At 40.0% G+C, this 18,211-nt stretch overlaps 1 protein-coding gene across 1 annotated transcript in view; it reads left to right on the top strand.

The window, feature by feature from the left end:
* The window catches only part of LOC143437301 (uncharacterized), a 281,257-nt gene that overhangs the window by 134,017 nt on the left and 129,029 nt on the right, over nt 1-18,211 (top strand). The window contains 1 exon segment of the mRNA XM_076922110.1: nt 13,237-14,380. Coding sequence (XP_076778225.1) covers nt 13,237-14,380 — 1,144 coding nt within the window.

The following is an 18,211-nucleotide window of genomic DNA, read 5'->3' as shown; positions in this document are numbered from 1 at the left end:
TGAGGTGCTGAGAAGAAGGTGTATTCTTTTGTTTTATGATGAAATGTTCTATAGATGTCAGTTAAGTCCAATTGGTTCATAACTTCTGTTAGTTTCATTGTGTCTTGGTTTAGTTTCTGTTTCCACGATCTGTCCATAGCTGAGAGTGGGGTGTTGAAATCTCCCACTATTATTGTGTAGGGTGCAATGTATGCTTTAAGTTTTAGTAAAGTGTCTTTTATGTATGTGGGTGCCCTTACATTTGGGGCATAGATGTTGAGAATTGCAAGTTCCTCTTGGTACATTTTTCCTTTCATGAATATGAAGTGTCCTTCTTTATCTTTTTTGATTACTTCTGGTTGAAAACTGATTTTATTTGATATTAGAATCGCTACTCCAGCTTGTTTCTTGGGACCATTTGCTTGGTAGATTGTTTTCCAACCTTTTACTCTGAGGTAGTGTCTGTCCTTTCCACAGAGGTGCGTTTCCTGAATGCAGCAAAATGTTGGGTCCTGTTTACGTATCCAGTCTGATAGTCTATGTCTTTTTACTGGAGAATTGAGTCCATTGATATTAAGAGATATTAAGGAAAAATGAGTGTTGTTTCCTGTTATTTTTGTTATTGGCAGTGGAGATATGTTTGTGTAGCTACCTTCTTTTACGGTTTTTGGAAGATTACTTTCCTGCTTTTTCCAGGTTGTAGTTTCCCTCCTTGTGATGGAGTTTTCCACCAATTATCCTTTGAAGTGCTGGGTTTGTGTTGAGATACTGTGTAAATTTGGATTTGTCATGGAATATTTTGGTTTCTCCATCAATAATGATTGACAGTTTTGCTGGGTATAGTAGTCTGGGCTGACATTTATGTTCTTTTAGGGTCTGTATGATATCAGTCCAGGATCTTCTGGCTTTTATGGTCTCTGGTGAGAAGTCTGGTGTAATTCTTATAGGTCTGCCTTTATATGTTACTTTGCCTTTTTCCCTTACTGCTTTTAGTATTTTTTCTTTGTTTTGTACATTTGATGTTTTGACTATTATGTGGCGGGAAGTATTTCTTTTCTGGTCTAAACTATTTGGAGTTCTGTAGGCTTCTTGTATATTTATGGACATCTCTTTCTTTAGGTTAGGGAAGTTTTCCTCTATAATTTTGTTGAGAATATTTACTGGTCCTTTAAGTTGGGAGTCTTCCCCCTCATCTATTCCTATTATCCTTAGGTTTGGCCTTCTCATTGTGTCTTGGATTTCTTGTATATTTTGGGTTAGTAGCTTTTTGTATTTTGCATTTTCTTTGACAGTTGTGTCAATGTTTTCCAAGGTATCTTCTGCACATGAGATTCTCTCTTCCATCTCTTGTATTCTGTTGGTAATACTTGTATCTATGACTCCTGATCGTTTTTTTTAAGTTTTCTATCTCCAGGGTGTTCTCCCTTTGTGATTTCTTTATTGTTTCTTCTTCCGTTTTTAGATCCTGCATGGTTTTGTTTAATTCCTTCTCCCGTTTGGTTGCATTTTCTTGTAATTCCTTAAGGGATTTTTGTGTTTCCTCTCTAAGGGTTTCTATCTGTTCTTTGAGAGTGTTATTTATGTCTTTCTTAAAGTCCTCTATCATCATCATGAGAAGTGATTTTAATTCTGAATCCTGCTTTTCTGGTGTGATGGGGTGTTCAGGGCTTGCTATGATGGGGGAACTGGGTTCTGATGATGCCATGTAACTTTGGTTTCTGTTGCTTACGTTCTTGCGCCTGCCTTTTGCCATCTGGTTAATTCTAGTGCTACCTGTACTTCTGTCTCTGATTGAAGCCTGTCTTTCCAGTTGTCTCGCTTTTGTTTGGTCTTCTAGGAGTCCAGATGTCTTTGTGGTTTTTTTCCAGCTGCCCTGATTACAGTGGTATCTCTAGGATGCCTCAGGATATGGTGCCTCCAAGGTAGCAGTCCAGCTATTTGTCTGCTGTTCTGGGTGCAGTGTCTCCTCTTGGATATCTCAGGGTATGTTGTCTGACACTCTGAGTTCAGTTGATCCTCTGTGGCTCTGGGTTGAGCGGACCTTCCAGTATGTCTCAGGTGGAATCCGGGGTCCACACAACTGCAGACCTGGTAGAGGTCTGGTCTGGGACTCAGACCCTGCAGGCCTCAGACCGGAGGGGGGGCGAGCAGCAGAAGGAGCGTGCTAGTGCTGGCTATGGGTTGTATGGATGCCCCAGAATGTGTCTGGGGGACTCCTGGGTGCACTTACCCGCAGGCCTCAAACTGCAGGAGGGGCGAGCGGCGGACGGGGCGTGCTAGCGCTGGCTATGGGTTCTATGGATCCCCCAGAATGTGTCTGGGGGGCTCCTGGGTGCACTTACCAGCAGGCCTCAGACTGCAGGAGGGGCGAGCGGCGGACGGGGCGTGCTAGCACTGGCTATGGGTTCTATGGATCCCCCAGAATGTGTCTGGGGGGCTCCTGGGTGCACTTACCCGCAGGCCTCAGACTGGAGGAGGGGCGAGCGGTGGAAGGGGCGTGCTAGCGCTGGCTATGTGTTCTATGGATCCCCCAGAATGTGTCTGGGGGGCTCCTAGGTGCACTCACTCGCAGGCCTCAGACTGCAGGAGGGGCGAGCAGCAGAAGGGGCATGCTAGCACTGGCTATGGGTTCTATGGATCCCCCAGAATGTGTCTGGGGGGCTCCTGGGTGCACTTACCCGCAGGCCTCAAACTGCAGGAGGTTCGAGCGGCGGACAGGGCGTGCTAGCGCTGGCTATGGGTTATATGGATCCCCCAGAATGTGTCTGGGGGGCTCCTGGGTGCACTTACCCGCAGGCCTCAGACTGGAGGAGGGGCGAGCCGATATGTTAGTCTTTGATGAGTGAGGACAATGACAAGTATTAATAACATCTTCTGGTCTAGGAGTAGTAAACTCTTTAGTACATGTTACCTATTCCAAGGAAAGATTCAGACCCATATTATCATTTTATATTTATTGTACCTGTGTGAATATATTGATTAAATATATTTTTGTCCTTTCATATCAATTTTTAAGTTTATTTTCATTAGGAGCAAAATGAACTAGGGTCAAGTTAACAAGTTTAATTTTCTTTTGAAGTGACAAACACTTCTTTTTTTGCTCTTGCTCTTTTGAAATGTTCAGTTCCACCTTTAATCTGAGCTACAGACTCTTTTGACAACCTACATATATAAAGGACATTGGAAAGGGCAGTGATTTTGTTTTTTGTACTTGCCCTACATTTTTACAAAACAAAATTGATTTGTTTGTTTATTTTTTTTTTAAGACTGGCATTACAAAGTACTTCTCTTCAGAATTCTGGTATACACAGAATATCAGCTGTAATATCCTGCAACACAAAAGTAACCATTCCTTGTTTTTCTAATTTACCTTGTCTAACAGCCTTAATTATGGCATTCTATTAAATCCCCTTTTTACATACATAGAGAGATTCATTCTCTCTAAGATTTGAGATATGTTCATCTAGAGAACCTGTACTAATACAACTCTGGTTTTTCTTCACTTTGCCACTGATGGTACCAATAGTGCTCAACTGTGTTTCACTTATGATCCTGGATTTTCTCCAGGGTTGAGTAATACCTGTCATCTGGTAAAACTAAGCTGAAGTTTCCCTGAGCCCAGCATGTAGCCACAAAATAAGTCTCTTGTTTCCTAAAACCCCTCTTTAATGTTAATGGTGTTAGCTTTCTGTCTAAAACTCTACCTCACAGTTACCTGGTGACAGCCAGGTATGTTCCTCCCCATAGTTACCTCTCTTTAAAGAGAGATGGAATTAAAATGTGTTCCACGTATCTGAGAGGTTTGGCGGAAGGGGATGTCTCAGCAGGCTCATGCCTCCTGCTGAGATATTTCTTCCCCTGGAGGGACCATGCCTCATACTGAGACAGCTCTTCCCCAGGAGCAACCCACCACAAGACATTATAGTATATAATATAGTTTATTCAGGACATGGGGAGGAGAGTTAAGAGGGTAGTAGAGGCAGAAAAAAGCAGAGAGTGGCAGAGAGTAGAGAAGTAGAGGCCTGGCATGAGCATGTGCAGAGAGAGGGGGAAGGGAAGAGCCTAAGAGGGCAAGAGAAAGAGAGTGCAAGAGATCAAAAGAGAGAGGAAAAGGCAAGCAGCCACATTTACAGGGGATCAGGCCTACCCAGCTGTTGCCAGGTAACTGTGGGGAGGAGCATACCTGGCTGTTGCCAGGTAACTGGGGTGGAGTTTAGACAGAATGCTAAGAAATAGCCAGGACATCCTTCCTCTTGTGGGTCAGATTGATACCTCCACTGCACACTGAGTACTGGGCTATGGAAGCTGTTCACCTTGATTACAGGAAGAAGAAGGCAAGTGCTGTGAGGAAAGCTCAGGTAAGGTCTGGAGTCAGGTCCTGGTAAGTACAGGATCATTGTTCTCAGAGGAAAGGTGCAGGCACCTGAACAGCCAGAGCTGGAATGCTGGGTTCTCCCCCAGGGCTGGGTGGAGTGAGATTCCTCTATGAAGACAGAAACAAATGCTAATGGAGTGCAAACCTCTCCTGAGCTATGGAAAATGTCTGACCCAGGCCCCGGAAACACACTTTAACCTTGAGGAGTAGTAAGACTCACTGGCCAATCGAGGCTCCCATGCAGACCTGCCAATCAGAAAAGTAGGTGGGTTCTTCCGGGTGCCATTCTGCAGGTTTCCTGTGCCTGTGCAGGCTTGCATGGTCATCTGTGTCCTGCTCTGAGCTCTGCTGTGGGTGCTGTGTGGAGACCTCAGGGAAACTCTGAAATTGAGTCATGGTGAGCACAGGATCACTGCCCACAATGGGTAGGGGCAGGCGGCTGAGCAGTGGGAGCTGGGGTGCTGGGTAATTTCTGGGGCTGCATGGGAAGCATGAGCCAGATGTGACCACCTGTGAGGTCCCTGGTGATACCCCTCACGTGTTAGATCAGGAGGTGACCTCTGAGTAACTTCACTGTCATGGCTGATTCGGAATCTGCCAAAAACATTTGGAATTCCTAATTATCCTAGATGTTTAGTGCCAGGAATCTTTTAGACTCAACCTTTTTTTATTATTGACTGATGTATCCATTTTGTCCCATTCATTTTTAATGTCTGAGACTCTTTCTTCCTTTCCTGTTCCCTGAATGAACCTTGCCTCTGCAGTTGTCAGTGCACAGGCAATTTCAATGCTCTGCTCTCAGGGACTTAGCTACTGCTTGTCATTCCCTGCCTCCATCACCTGCTGCTGTTGTCAACGGACCACCAGCTACACAGCTCTCTCTCTCTCTGTTTGTTCCCTGTCTCTGTTCTCTGCACATGCCCCTCTCTATTCTCTTTGTTTATTCTCAGGTCTCTCTGCTCCCTGTCTGCCTGCCTGTCTGCAGGTCCTCTTCTGTGCCTCTAACCCTTCGCCAGATTCTCACTCATCTCCCTGCAACCATATCTGTTGCATTTTTTAATTTCTTAGGACCTGCTGTGATAGGATAGCTTGGATTTCTTGGTGACATATTTTCCTGATTTTTATTTATTATATTCCAATGGTGGTGTCTAAGCCTCTGGGTTTGAAGTGATTATTGATTTAGGTACTGATTTTTGGATTTGTCTTCTTTGGGTGGGAGTTTTGTGTTTGGGTTACTGTTTAATTTATGGATTTTCAGGGAGCCTTGACTGAGTGTTGCCTCTTTTACTGACCTGTTTGTTTGTTATGTTCAGGAGGGAATGCTTGCTAATGTTGAAAGCTGGGAGAAGAGGTGGGCAGGAAGAGATGATCTTAGTAATCTACAAGGAGACTTTGTCATTATTGGGGTTAGGCTGCTTCTGGTGTTTAGTACAGTAAAATTGTGAAAATTGCATTCAGGATAAAAAATAATGTGGTAGATCTATAGAAAGTTTACCTTGTTTCCTTTCCGGCATGGCATGTGGGTGAACAGGAACTGTCTGCCCAAGTGGGGGCTATGATACAGAGATGAGGCAGGAAAGGAAGGGCAAGTTGGCATTGTGTGCAGTATCTTTAGGAGGCATGCACAAGCGGAGCAGTAATTTCCACTAATATTCTTTTCCAATGGTGAGGGCCACTGGTATTCTGTTCTAGTTGTAAGGATAACTGATATTAGGGTTTGCAGTAACAGACAGTGAGGTAGGCCTTTGGATAAAGTACCTGTTCTACTGTCAGGCATGGCATGCAGGTAAACAGTAGTATCTTTTGATAATAAGGGGCTTAGTCAAGAAGATGAGTTATGAAGTCCAACCACCTATATTTTTGAGATTGCACAAAGTCCACTTGAGCAGACATCCTATGACAAAACCCTCTTATCAACAGCCAGTCAAGGTACAACAGCAGGATTTAGCTACATATAGATAACAAATAAACCTTAAAGAGGAAAAATAAGTTATCCTACCCATCATAGTTGTCATATGGTTTTGTCTTCTTGTTTGGTTCCTAAAAATTATGCCAGATGTGCTGTTTCTAAAAAAATTAAGTTGTTGACCTGTATGTTAATGACCCAAGCTTGCTGAAACTACAATAAATACTCAGCACCCCTAGACTCTGTCTCTTAGTTTGGACCTGATGTGAGATTGAGTGTGGAGAATCCTTGTTACTGAGCTCATAGTACAGACCTTTGTGTATTGCATTGCAATAGGTTCTGGTGGTCTCTGGGGACCCAGTGACTTGGGCACAACATCTTGGTGGATGGACTGGAACCTCAAAACACGCAGAAATCCCAACTAAAGGATTGAAAGACTGCCTGTTAAGATGTGTGATTGTTCTTTGTGTCAGTAGCTTATCTGTCAGATTTGTGTCTGTGTACATTGGCTTTTTGATTTGTGTTGATTATTTTTGGAGGGAGATGACTAAAGTGACTGTGGAAGCACAGTATAGTGGATGCACTGCAGGGTTGAAGCCACAAAGGCCTTGGAAGATGTTTCAGAGCCTGGTGTAGGGGATGGTGTGCCCATGGTCTTAATTTTTGGGATGGTTTTCAGCTGACATTCATTCTAAAGCCAAGAAAAAAGCCAGGTTCAGAACTAAGTGTTTTGGATAGGAAAGATGACAGAGGTTCTGGTTAGTCAACAAAATGATGGACTATCTTGTACCTCGCTGGTACAAATAAACATAATTATGCTCTAATTGTACTCTGAGAGAAAAGTTTTATTTTAACAGGAAGAGTGATATGTAGGAGGCGCTAAGGGGGAAGGAGTACTGAGAGGAAGAGAAGAAGTAAGGAGAGAGAAGAAGGAGGAGAGGAAAAGCTAGGTGATGAGAGAGAGAAAGAGAGAGAAAGAGAAGGTGGGCATGGAGGCAGATGTTCACGTGTCTCCACCAGTCAAAATAGTTGATATATCTAGGTTGGGTAGTGAGTTACACTTCTTATTGAGCATTACCAAACTTATAAAGCCTTTGATTAACATTTTAAAAAATTGTATAAAAGCAAAAAGGAGAAGTGGGGCATGGGATATGGGTTTTCTAAGGAGGGGAAATAGGGGAAGGGGATGTCATCTGAAATGTAAATAAAATATCCAATAGAAAAAAAACTGGGGGGAGGTTACAGCCTACTTAGTACCCTGCTACATGGCTGAGAGCTACCTTCCCATTTTAATTTTCTCCTCTGTACAAGTGTTGGCATATGCTGGGTAGCCTTTACTGCCCCCTTGTGGCTGTCTATTTTTTGCGTGGCACTTTGTTCTCTGATTGAGGAAATGAGACAGACTCCATCCTAATGGATTTAGTTACCAGCCCCACACCTTGGGTTAAATCCTTCTTAATAACAGGACCTAGACCCATTGACTAGTCCATGACAGAGAGCTCTTCAAGACAGCATCCAGGGCAAAATCAGGCTCTACCTACCTTGTTTTAAAGGGTAGAAAGACAAAGTCCTCATTCTCAACCTCCTGAACTACCCTCTGCCCAGTTCATATGTGACTCTGTAGTTTTCAACTTGGAGGTGTCATAAGCTGGAAGGTCATTCTTCATTGATTCTCACAAATTTATCATATCTTCCTTGGAACAGAGATCCTGTCTTTTGTTGGTGGCCATTTCCAGTTGTGTGGGATAATCTGCTTTTCTTTCCACCTTCCAGCTGTTTTAGCCACATATTTGGTAGCACTGGCCTGGGAACCCAGGATTAAAGACACTCAGCCCAGGACAGCACAGCCTCTGAGCTCCCCATTCCAGTGTATTCTTCCCTGCTCTGAGCCAGGTGCCCTCCCTATTTTGTTCTTGCTCAGCCACAACTCCAACTCCCTCTTGGGGTGTCAGGGGCTCCTGTAATTGATATGGTTAAATCATTGGTTTTGTGTTGTAACAACTTCCTCATTTATTATTGTGTTTGTGTCATAGTTGTCTAAAATTCTCAGCATTTCAAAGCTTCAGTCATCTGAAGGAGCCTCAGTCGAGGGCGGCCCACTTCTGAATGGCTGGTTGCTATGTCTGTGAGAGATAGTGTTGATGATTGATTAGGAAGGCTTTTCCACTGAGGGTGGCAATATCTCTAAGAAAGTGGTCCTGGGCTGGATGAGAGAGCAGGCTGAGCTTGAGACAGTGAACAAGCCAGGAGACAGTGTTTTTCTATGTTTTCTGCCTTCAGTTTCTAATCTAAGCTCACAAATGATGGACTGTGATCTGACAGAACCATGTACAACAACCATTTATTACCTAAGATGGTTTTGCTTAGAGGATTCAATCACCGCAGCAGAGAAGCAAGTTAGAACAAAAACAACAAGAACATGGCATCAAAGGGTTATTTTGCTGCTGTACAGAGTCTATGTTGTAGATTATATTCTTGTTGACAGGACAAATTTTGGGTAAAAAGATTTTTGGATTGGTTGGTGTCTTTAACTCTCCACTGGGCGTCCTGCCTGATGCAGGATGTGGCCTCTTCATCGTCCATATCTCACTGCTATGCATCTCAGCTAAGATCAACCCCATAGACTCCTTGGTACTTATTTATCGTCTCTGACACATAAATGTATCCTAAATGTACCCCTCACACCCCCAGCCAGCTGCAGATTTTGATTCATTTTCCCCTCTGGCCCTCTCTTGTCTCTCACCACACCTGTTGCTGGTTCTCCCCGATTTCCCTTTCTTATCCACTCTCCCATACAGTTCTCTCTCTTTCATCTGCCTCCTATGATTGCTTTACTCCCCCTTCTGAGTGAGATTCAACCATGCTCATTTGGGCCTTCCTTGTTGTTTTGTTTCTTTGTGTCAATGAAATGTATTGTGGGTTTCCTGTATTTTATGATTATTATTCACTTGTAAGTGAGTACATACATGCATGTGCTTTTAGATCTGTGTTACCTCAATCGAGATGATAGTTTCTAGCTGTATTCATTTACCTGCAAAATTGATGATGTCCTTGTATTTAACAGCTAAATAGTTTTTCCTTTTGTAAATGAACCACATTTTCTATATCCATATTTTGGTTGAGCAGCATCTGTATTATTTCCACTTTCAAGTTATTATAAATAAAATGGCTCTTAATTAGTGGAGTCCCTACTTTAGATCACCTGCCTTCGCAGAGTTCCTCCTCTATTTCCTGTTGGTCCTTTGAGAGGGTGTGGGTCCCTGGGTATCCATGATGGTGTATCAAGTCTCTATTGGGTTAGGTGCATCCTCTCCACTGAGGCCAGAAGTGGCAGCACAGTTATGGGAACAGATTCCAATGATAGACAGCAGCTTTAGGGACAGCTCCTGCTACAGTAGTTGTAAGACCTTCATGAAGACTGAGATGCACATCTGCTACTTACAGGCCATTGGTACTTTGTCCACCTGTGAGTGTTATTGTTTTTGTCTTAGTTTCTTAATGTCCCCAATATCAAGGTTAATTGAGTCTGCTGGTCTTCCTGTGGAGTTCCTATCCTGTTCAGGGCCCTTAATCCTTCCCCCAACTTTTCCATCAGAGTTACCAAGAACCATGCAATGTTTGACTGTGGATCTCCTCTTCTGCTTCAGTCAGCTGCTGGTGGAGCCTCTCAATGGACAATTATGCAAGGCTCCTGTGTGGGAGCATCACAGAGTATCCTTTATAATGTCATGGATTGGAGCTTGTCCATGTTGGTCTCCAATTGAATGAGTTTCCATTGTCCACTCCTTTAGTCTCTGCTCCTGCTTCATTTCTACATTTCTTTTAGACAGAATACATTTTGTTCTGGGTGTCTCCAGTGTTGTGGTTGAATCTGACCCTTCAGCTTTCTTCTCATGCTCCCATACATTCCCCATTGGTACTCTGTCCCTCAATCACATAATATACTGTGCACACATTTGCTGTTCAATGCTATGCTATTTTGCAAACTTGGTGGTTTTATATTTTTAACTTTATTCATTCTGTTTTTGGTTTTCTAGAACAAAATTCTCTGTTAAGCAATTCCTGTTCTTATTGTAGATATAGAAACCACATAAGTCACCTGACATTTTTTTGTTCAATAAGCACATGATTTTTTGCTGCTCTTCATCCACTTCTTTCATTTTGAAATTCAGCCAAATGCATAAATTATATTCTATTTCTCCAGATGGCTTCTGCTCATGTCATCAATATTATCTGATGCTTCATATTCATTGAATTGCAGGTGTATGATGTTCTCCCTCTTATGTTTGTTGTGAAAGTTTTGAATAAATAAGTGTATTATGGCTGGGTACATGAATATGAATGTGTGCCTCATCTTTATTGTTGTCAGAAGATGACCTCAGAACTCCTGATCTTGAAGAAATGAACAGGTGTTGGTCTACATGTGTATGCTAGAAATTGACCTCCATTATGTGGAAGACCAGCAAGAGCTTCCATCTCCTGAGCTATAACTCCTGAACTGCATTCTTTATTTCTGATCAACGTATACATTACTGCTGGGTGGTGGTACTGCACGCCTTTAATCCCAGCACTTGAGGGGCAGAGACAGGATTTCTGAGTTCCAGGCCAGTCTGGTCTACAGAGTGAGTTCTAAAGCCGGCCAGGGCTACACAGAGAAACCCTGTCTCGAAAACAGAAAAAAAAAAAAAAACAAAAAACAAACAAAACAAAATAAAACATATATTTTACTAATATTTTCATCTGTCAATTTTTAACTGTTTACACATGCATTCCCTTTTCATAAAATTTAATTAATGTTGCTGTTTAAACTGGTTCACTTTATGTTTATGCAAGATGAATACAGAACTGCCGTGAATGTATAATTCTTTGCAGGAACTTCAGTAAAAAAACCTGTGAGTTCATTCTATCATTTTTGTTTCCTGGTTTATTTTTTGTAGCAGAGTGAGGTTCTTAACATGTAACTTTTGCTGTCCTGAAACTCATTGCATAGACTGAGCTGGCATCCAGCTCAATGACATACACCTGCCTGTACCTCTGTGATTAAAGACATGAGCAAATACACACAGCTTGCCCATCACCTTTGTAGTTAGTAATTGTTCATACAGCTTTTCAGATGTGTGCTCAGTACAGTAGATCTGTTTCCCCTGCATATCCCTCTCAGTTGCCATTTGTGTTGCAAGGCTATATCCTATTCAAAGGGATCAGGAGTGACACAGGTGAAACTTATAATTCAGTTTCCTTCTAAAATGACAGAATGATTAGATTATTACTCCTGTTTCAGAAAATAAGTGGAGGAAGCACAATAATAACATTATTACAATGTCTACAAAGTATCCATTTATTTAGAGTGATGTCACAATCATGCTTTCTGTTGTACACATGTGTGTGATATTTTAGGAAACAGTGACTTATGATGATGTGCATGTGAACTTCACTGCAGAAGAGTGGAATTTGCTGGATCCTTCCCAGAAGAATCTCTACAAAGATGTGATGCTGGAGACCTACCAGAACCTCACTGCTATAGGTAAGACAGTGAATTTTCTTTTGCTTTTCAAAAAATGGAACAAGTGGTTCTTGGTTATTGATGATCCTCTGTTATTTCAATTGAGAATGAGGAAGATTGAGCTGAATAAATCAGGTCCAGTGCTGTCAAAATTTACAGTAACTTGAATTTTACCTAATTTCCAATACTATATCATTCATTTTCTGGTACTGTGTTTTAGGTTACAGTTGGGAAGATCATCATATTGAAGAACAACATCAAAGTTTTAGAAGGTGTGAAAGGTAATTTTCATGTGCAAGCTGATACAAATATGCCTGGGAGAAAAATTTAATGTGTTTTGGAAGCTCTAAATAAAAGCAAGTGTGTAAAAAAATTAGTCCTTCAAGTATAGCTATGATTATAATATTTTCACAAAGCCATGGTCCTCAGTGTCAGTTATCTGATTTATGTTTTAAGGCATTCCTCTAAGGAAGAAGACATAGAAACAATGCCTTAAGAGATACCTTTAATTGATTTGTAGCTCCATTAGAGCTTTGCTGCTGAAGTACCAATCTGAATAGGCTCATAATATTTAGATGTTGCACATTGAATAGTGATAAATATATATACAAATCCATCCAATAAGCAAATAGTCTATAGTAAATTTGGTGATACTCATATTCTTATACAGACATTTCTAGGTTTATTGAGTGGTCAGTTAGTGAGAGTGAAGAAAGTTGTGGAGAAACCTTAATCCATATAACAGATGTCTACAAAGAACAAATTGTCAAATTGTATGAATCCAACATGGAAACCTTTCACTTGTTCTTCTTTTTTAATGGGCCTATCAATTGTCAGAATGGATGAAACCATGTGAGCCTAGTGATATTAAAAGAAACAATGTACCTTTATCTATTTCAAAACAATGAGAAGATATATAGTATTCTGCTTTGGTTGACATTCTGAATATGATAGGTTTTTGCAGTTAATTGGTTTCTGTCTTTACTGGGGACATCCCCAAGTCACACTGCAGAAAATCTCTATGGGTACTATAAGTTTGGAAATTATTCTGTTTGTCCTGGCTCACACTGCTGTTGTGGTGTGATTCACACTACAGGAAAAACTAAAAAAAGCAATCAGTGTTTTAATACCCTGATATCTTCAGACATGTGAAATATATGATATAGAAATCTCATATAGAAAAAGATTGTTATAAATGTGAGGGATGTAATAAGTGCTCTTACCATCACAGGTATTTTAAAATAGGTAAAGCAACCCACAGTGAGCAAGTACAACTGTGAACATCAAAAGGATAAAACCTTAAGATCTGAGTGTTCTTTATTTTTAGACCAACTGCAGAATTTGTTCATATTGATAAAAGGATTGATCAGCATAATGAATGTGGTAAAGCTTTCACATGTGCCCATTATTGTTGCAGGCATGAAAGAGGTCATACTGGAGAGAAACCACATGAATGTAATCAATGTGGTAAAGCTTTTTCACATCGCGATCATCTCCAAGTCCATAAAATGACACATACTGGAGAGAAACCTTATGAATGTGACCAATGTGGTAAAGCCTTTTCACGTCACAGTTATCTCCAAGTACATAAAAGAAGACATACAGGAGAGAAACATTATGAATGTAAGCAATGTGGTAAAGCCTTTACACAACAAAGTTATCTCAAAATCCATGAAAGAACACATACTGGAGAGAAACCTCATGAATGTATTCAATGTGGTAAAGCCTTTTCACGTCACAGTCATCTCCAGATACATAAAAGAACACATACAGGAGAGAAACCTTATGAATGTAACCAATGTGGTAAAGCCTTTACACAACACAGTCATCTCCAAAGTCATAAAAATACACATCTTGGAGAGAAGCCTCATGAATGTAATCAATGTGGTAAAGCCTTTTCACATCACAGTAGTCTCCAATATCATAAAAGAACACATACTGGAGAGAAACCTCATGAATGTATTCAATGTGGTAAAGCCTTTTCATGTCACAGTCATCTCCAAATACATAAAAGAACACATACTGGAGAGAAACCTTATGAATGTAATCAATGTGGTAAAGCCTTTTCACGTCATAGTTGTCTCCAAAAACATAAAAGAACACATACAGGAGAGAAACCTTATGAATGTAACCAATGTGGTAAAGCCTTTACACAACACAGTCATCTCCAAAGTCATAAAATTACACATCTTGGAGAGAAGCCTCATGAATGTAATCAATGTGGTAAAGCCTTTTCACAACACAGTACTCTCCAAAAACATAAAAGAGCACATACTGGAGAGAAACCTTATGAATGTAATCAATGTGGTAAAGCCTTTTCATGTCACAGTAGTCTCCAGAGACATAAAAGAACACACACTGGAGAGAAACCTTATGAGTGTAATCAATGTGGTAAAGCCTTTTCACGTCACAGTGGTCTCCAATATCATAAAAGAACACATACTGGAGAGAAACCTTATGATTGTAATCAATGTGGTAAAGCCTTTTCACGTCATAGTTATCTCCAAAAACATAAAAGAACACATACTGGAGAGAAACCTTATGATTGTAATCAATGTGGTAAAGCCTTTTCACGTCATAGTTATCTCCAAAAACATAAAAGAACACATACTGGATAGAAACCTTATGAGTGTAACCAATGTGGTAAAGCCTTTACACAACACAGTCATCTCCAAAGTCATAAAATTACACATCTTGGAGAGAAGCCTCATGAATGTAATCAATGTGGTAAAGGCTTTACACGTCACAGTAGTCTCCAATATCATAAAAGAACACATACTTAGAGAGAAACCTTATGAATGTAATCAATGTGGTAAAGCCTTTTCACAACACAGTAATATTCAAAGACATAAAAGAACACATACTGGGTAGAAACCTTAATGAATGTAATCAATGTGGCAAAGCCTTTACAACTTCCAGTTATCTCCCATATCATAAAAAACCCATACTAGAGAGAAACCTTATGAATGTAATCAGTATGGTAAAGGCTTTACACAACTGGGTCATCTGCAATATCATAAAAAAAAAAACATACCAGAGAGAATTCTTAGATATGTAATCAATGTGGAAAAAATCATTATAATTGAAAATTCTCCAAAGACATAAATGTTCACATACTGGAGAGAAACTGTGTGAATGTAATTAATATGGTAAAAGCCTTTTCAGAAAATTTTTGTCTCCAAAACCATAAAACAACCCATATTGGAAAGAAACCTATGAATGTAATCATTGTGGTGAAAGTGTTAAAAATTTTCAAAAATTTCTCGCATGCTGAGCAGAACCAAGAATACAGGTCAGCTCATTCGTGAACTCTGTGTTTCAGAAATTTGGCTGACCACAGGATGGTTGAGTATGAATAGGCTGTTGAGAATAGACTATACAGAATATTCTCCCTGACTGTTACTTAGACCCTGTCACAAACTGAATAATGGGCTGGGACTTTCCACAGGTGCTTTCCAATAACCCCCCTTGACTCCCCCTGAATCATGGTTTTTTCCTTGTGGTTTTGCCTTTAAATTCCCTGTGCCTCCAAAGCTTGGGGTCAAACCCAACTGCCCCTGCATGGGTTCCGGGTCTTGACCTCAGCATGCTGGTCAAAATATATCTCTTGCTGATTACATCAACTTCTGTGTCTTGTGAGTTATTGGGTGACCATGAATTCCTGAGGCTTGGGTGGGGGGAGTTCCTCCCTTTTGTGAGGACTTTATAGTGGTAAAAGTCTTTCTATAAAGATTTTTTCCAAAACATAAAAGAACCCGTATTGGACAGAACTATGAATGTAATCTTTGAGCTAAAGCCTTTGCATGTCCCACTAATTTCAAAAACATAAAAGATCCCACATTGGAAGAAACCTCATGAATGTGATCAACGTGGTAAAGACTTTTCAGAACTTTAGCATCTCCATTATTATAAAAGAACAGGTACAGGAGAGAAGCCTCATGAATATAATCAGTGTTGTAAAGCATTTGCAAGTCACAGTCATCTGCAATGACAGGAGAGATCACATACCAGAAAGAAACCTGCTTGAATATTCACAATGTGGTAAAGCCTTTGTATGTCAGAGTTCTTTACACACACAAAGAAATCACACTGGAGAGAAGCCTCATTAATGTAATCACTGTGGAAAAACTGACAATTCACTTTTATCTGCAACTACATAATAGAACACATTCAAGAGAGTGACTCAGTGTCATCAAGGTGCTAAGCCCTTGCATGTCACAGGCATCATCAGATACATAAAAGAACACATACTGTAGAGAAACTGCATGAATGCCATGAATGAGGTAAAGTCTTTGCATGACATTGTACTCTCCAAATACTTCAAGTAACACACTTTTCAGAGAAACCTTATGAATGTGACAAACGTGGAAACACCTGTGCCTATCACTGTAGTCTCCAAAGAGATAAAAGACCACAAATTGGACAGAAATCTTGTGAATGTACTCAATTTGGAAAATCCTTTACATGCCAAAGTATTCTCTGAATAGAAACATCAACACATACTAGAGAGAAACCTTCTGAAAGTAATCAATGTGGTAAAGCATCTGCATGTCCTATTCATATTTAAATGCATGAAAGAATTTATAGTAGGAATATACTGTGGTGATTTAAATATTCTTGTCCCTAAGAAGTGACAATATTAGTATGTTTGGCCTTGTGGGAGTAGATATTACTGTTTTGAATAAAGTGAAGTCCTAGGGTGGTGGTCTTTGGAGCTCCGGCCAGTAAAAAACAGACTCTCCTACCAACTGGATGGAAGACAGTCTCTTCCTGGATGCCTTCTCATGAAGATGCAGAACTCTCAGCTCCTTTTCCAGCCTCATGTCTGCCTGCATGCTGATATTCTCTGCATTTTCTTTGTATTTTTTAGTTGATCATGTATCCAACAATGTTGCTGAAACTGCTTATCAAGTCTAGGAATTACATTTGGGAAGTTTTGTTCCCCTTGTATCATCTGCAAATAAAGACAATTTTGGACAGGCAGTGGTGTGACAAGCCTTTTATCCCAGCACTTGGGAGGCAGAGGCAGGCAGATTTCTGAGATCGAGGACAGCCTGGTCTACAAAGTGAGTTTCAGGACAGCCAGGCCTACACAGAGAAACCGTCTCGAAAAACCTAAAAAGAAATAAATTTACTTCCTCCTTTCTCATCCATATCACCTTTATCTTCTTCAGTTTTATTGCTCTTGCTAAACTTTTAGATAGTAATTCTAATAGATATGGAGAGAATGGATCACCTACTCTTGTTTGTGAATTAGTGGAATTAATATGAATGTTTCTCCATTTAATTTAATGTTGGCTACAGGTTTGCAGTAAAGTGACATTATTATGTTTAGGTTTGTCCCTTGTATCCTTAATCACTCCAAAGACTTTATCATAAAGTGGGATTAAATATTGTCAGAGAATTATTCATCATCTAATGAGATGACCACTTGTTTTACTTTCTTACACATTAAGCACATTATATTAAACCATTCCTGGATCTCTTTAATGAACCCTGCCTCATTGATCATGGAGGATGATCTTTTGAAGTGTTTTCTATTTTATTTAATGTATTTTATTAAATATTTTTGCATCTGTGGTTTTAAGGGAAAATGGTCCGTAATTCTTTTTTGTAGCTGAATTTTTATATTGATTGTATATTTGAGTAACCATGGGATCACAAAATAAAATCAGCTAAGGTTTCTTCTTCTTCTATATTGTTGAATACTTTGAGGAGTATTTTCATGAACTCCTCTTTGGAAGTCTGGTAGGATTCTACCCTAAAATTCATGACCCTGGCCTCTATTTGTTGGCAGACTTGTAATGACTTCTCTTTTTCTAGGTGTTTATGTCTGTTTAAGTTATTTACCTTAGTTTGATTTAACTTTGGTAAGTGGAACCTATTGAGGAGATTAGCCTTTTCTAATTTGGTGTTGTACAGGCATTTTAAAACTATGTCTTTGCCATTCTCTGGCTTTCTTCATTGTCTGTTATTTTGTCACCATTAACATTTCAGATTTCATTAATTTGGATATTCTCTATTTTTAACAAGTGTTTCTATTTTGTCTAATAAAAGACTGAAAGGAACAACTCCATGTTTAATTAATTCTTTGTATTCTTCTCTTTCTATTGTATGGATTTCTGCTCCCGATTTGATGATACCTTGATGTCTACTTCTGTTCTCTATTGCTCACTCCCTTCTTTCTGTTCTAGACTATAAAGCAAGGTGTTAAATTGCCAGTGTTGTCATGTAGGGATTTTGTGCTATGAACCTTCATCTTAGAGACAGTTTCATTTTCTTTTTATTCCATAAGATGTGCTCACAACACTCTGTAGCTCCATTTCCTGGAACCTTATATCCTCTTCTAGTCTCCATGAGCACAAAGCACACACATGGTACAGATATGCATTTAAGAAAATACTCTCATAATCTAAAAGTAATAAAGTCTTGACTCAACCCTTAAAAG

The sequence above is a fragment of the Arvicanthis niloticus genome, chromosome Y (assembly GCF_011762505.2).
Source record: "Arvicanthis niloticus isolate mArvNil1 chromosome Y, mArvNil1.pat.X, whole genome shotgun sequence".
Classification (NCBI taxonomy): Eukaryota; Metazoa; Chordata; class Mammalia; order Rodentia; family Muridae; genus Arvicanthis; species Arvicanthis niloticus.
This window is presented reverse-complemented; position numbering and strand designations above follow the sequence as displayed.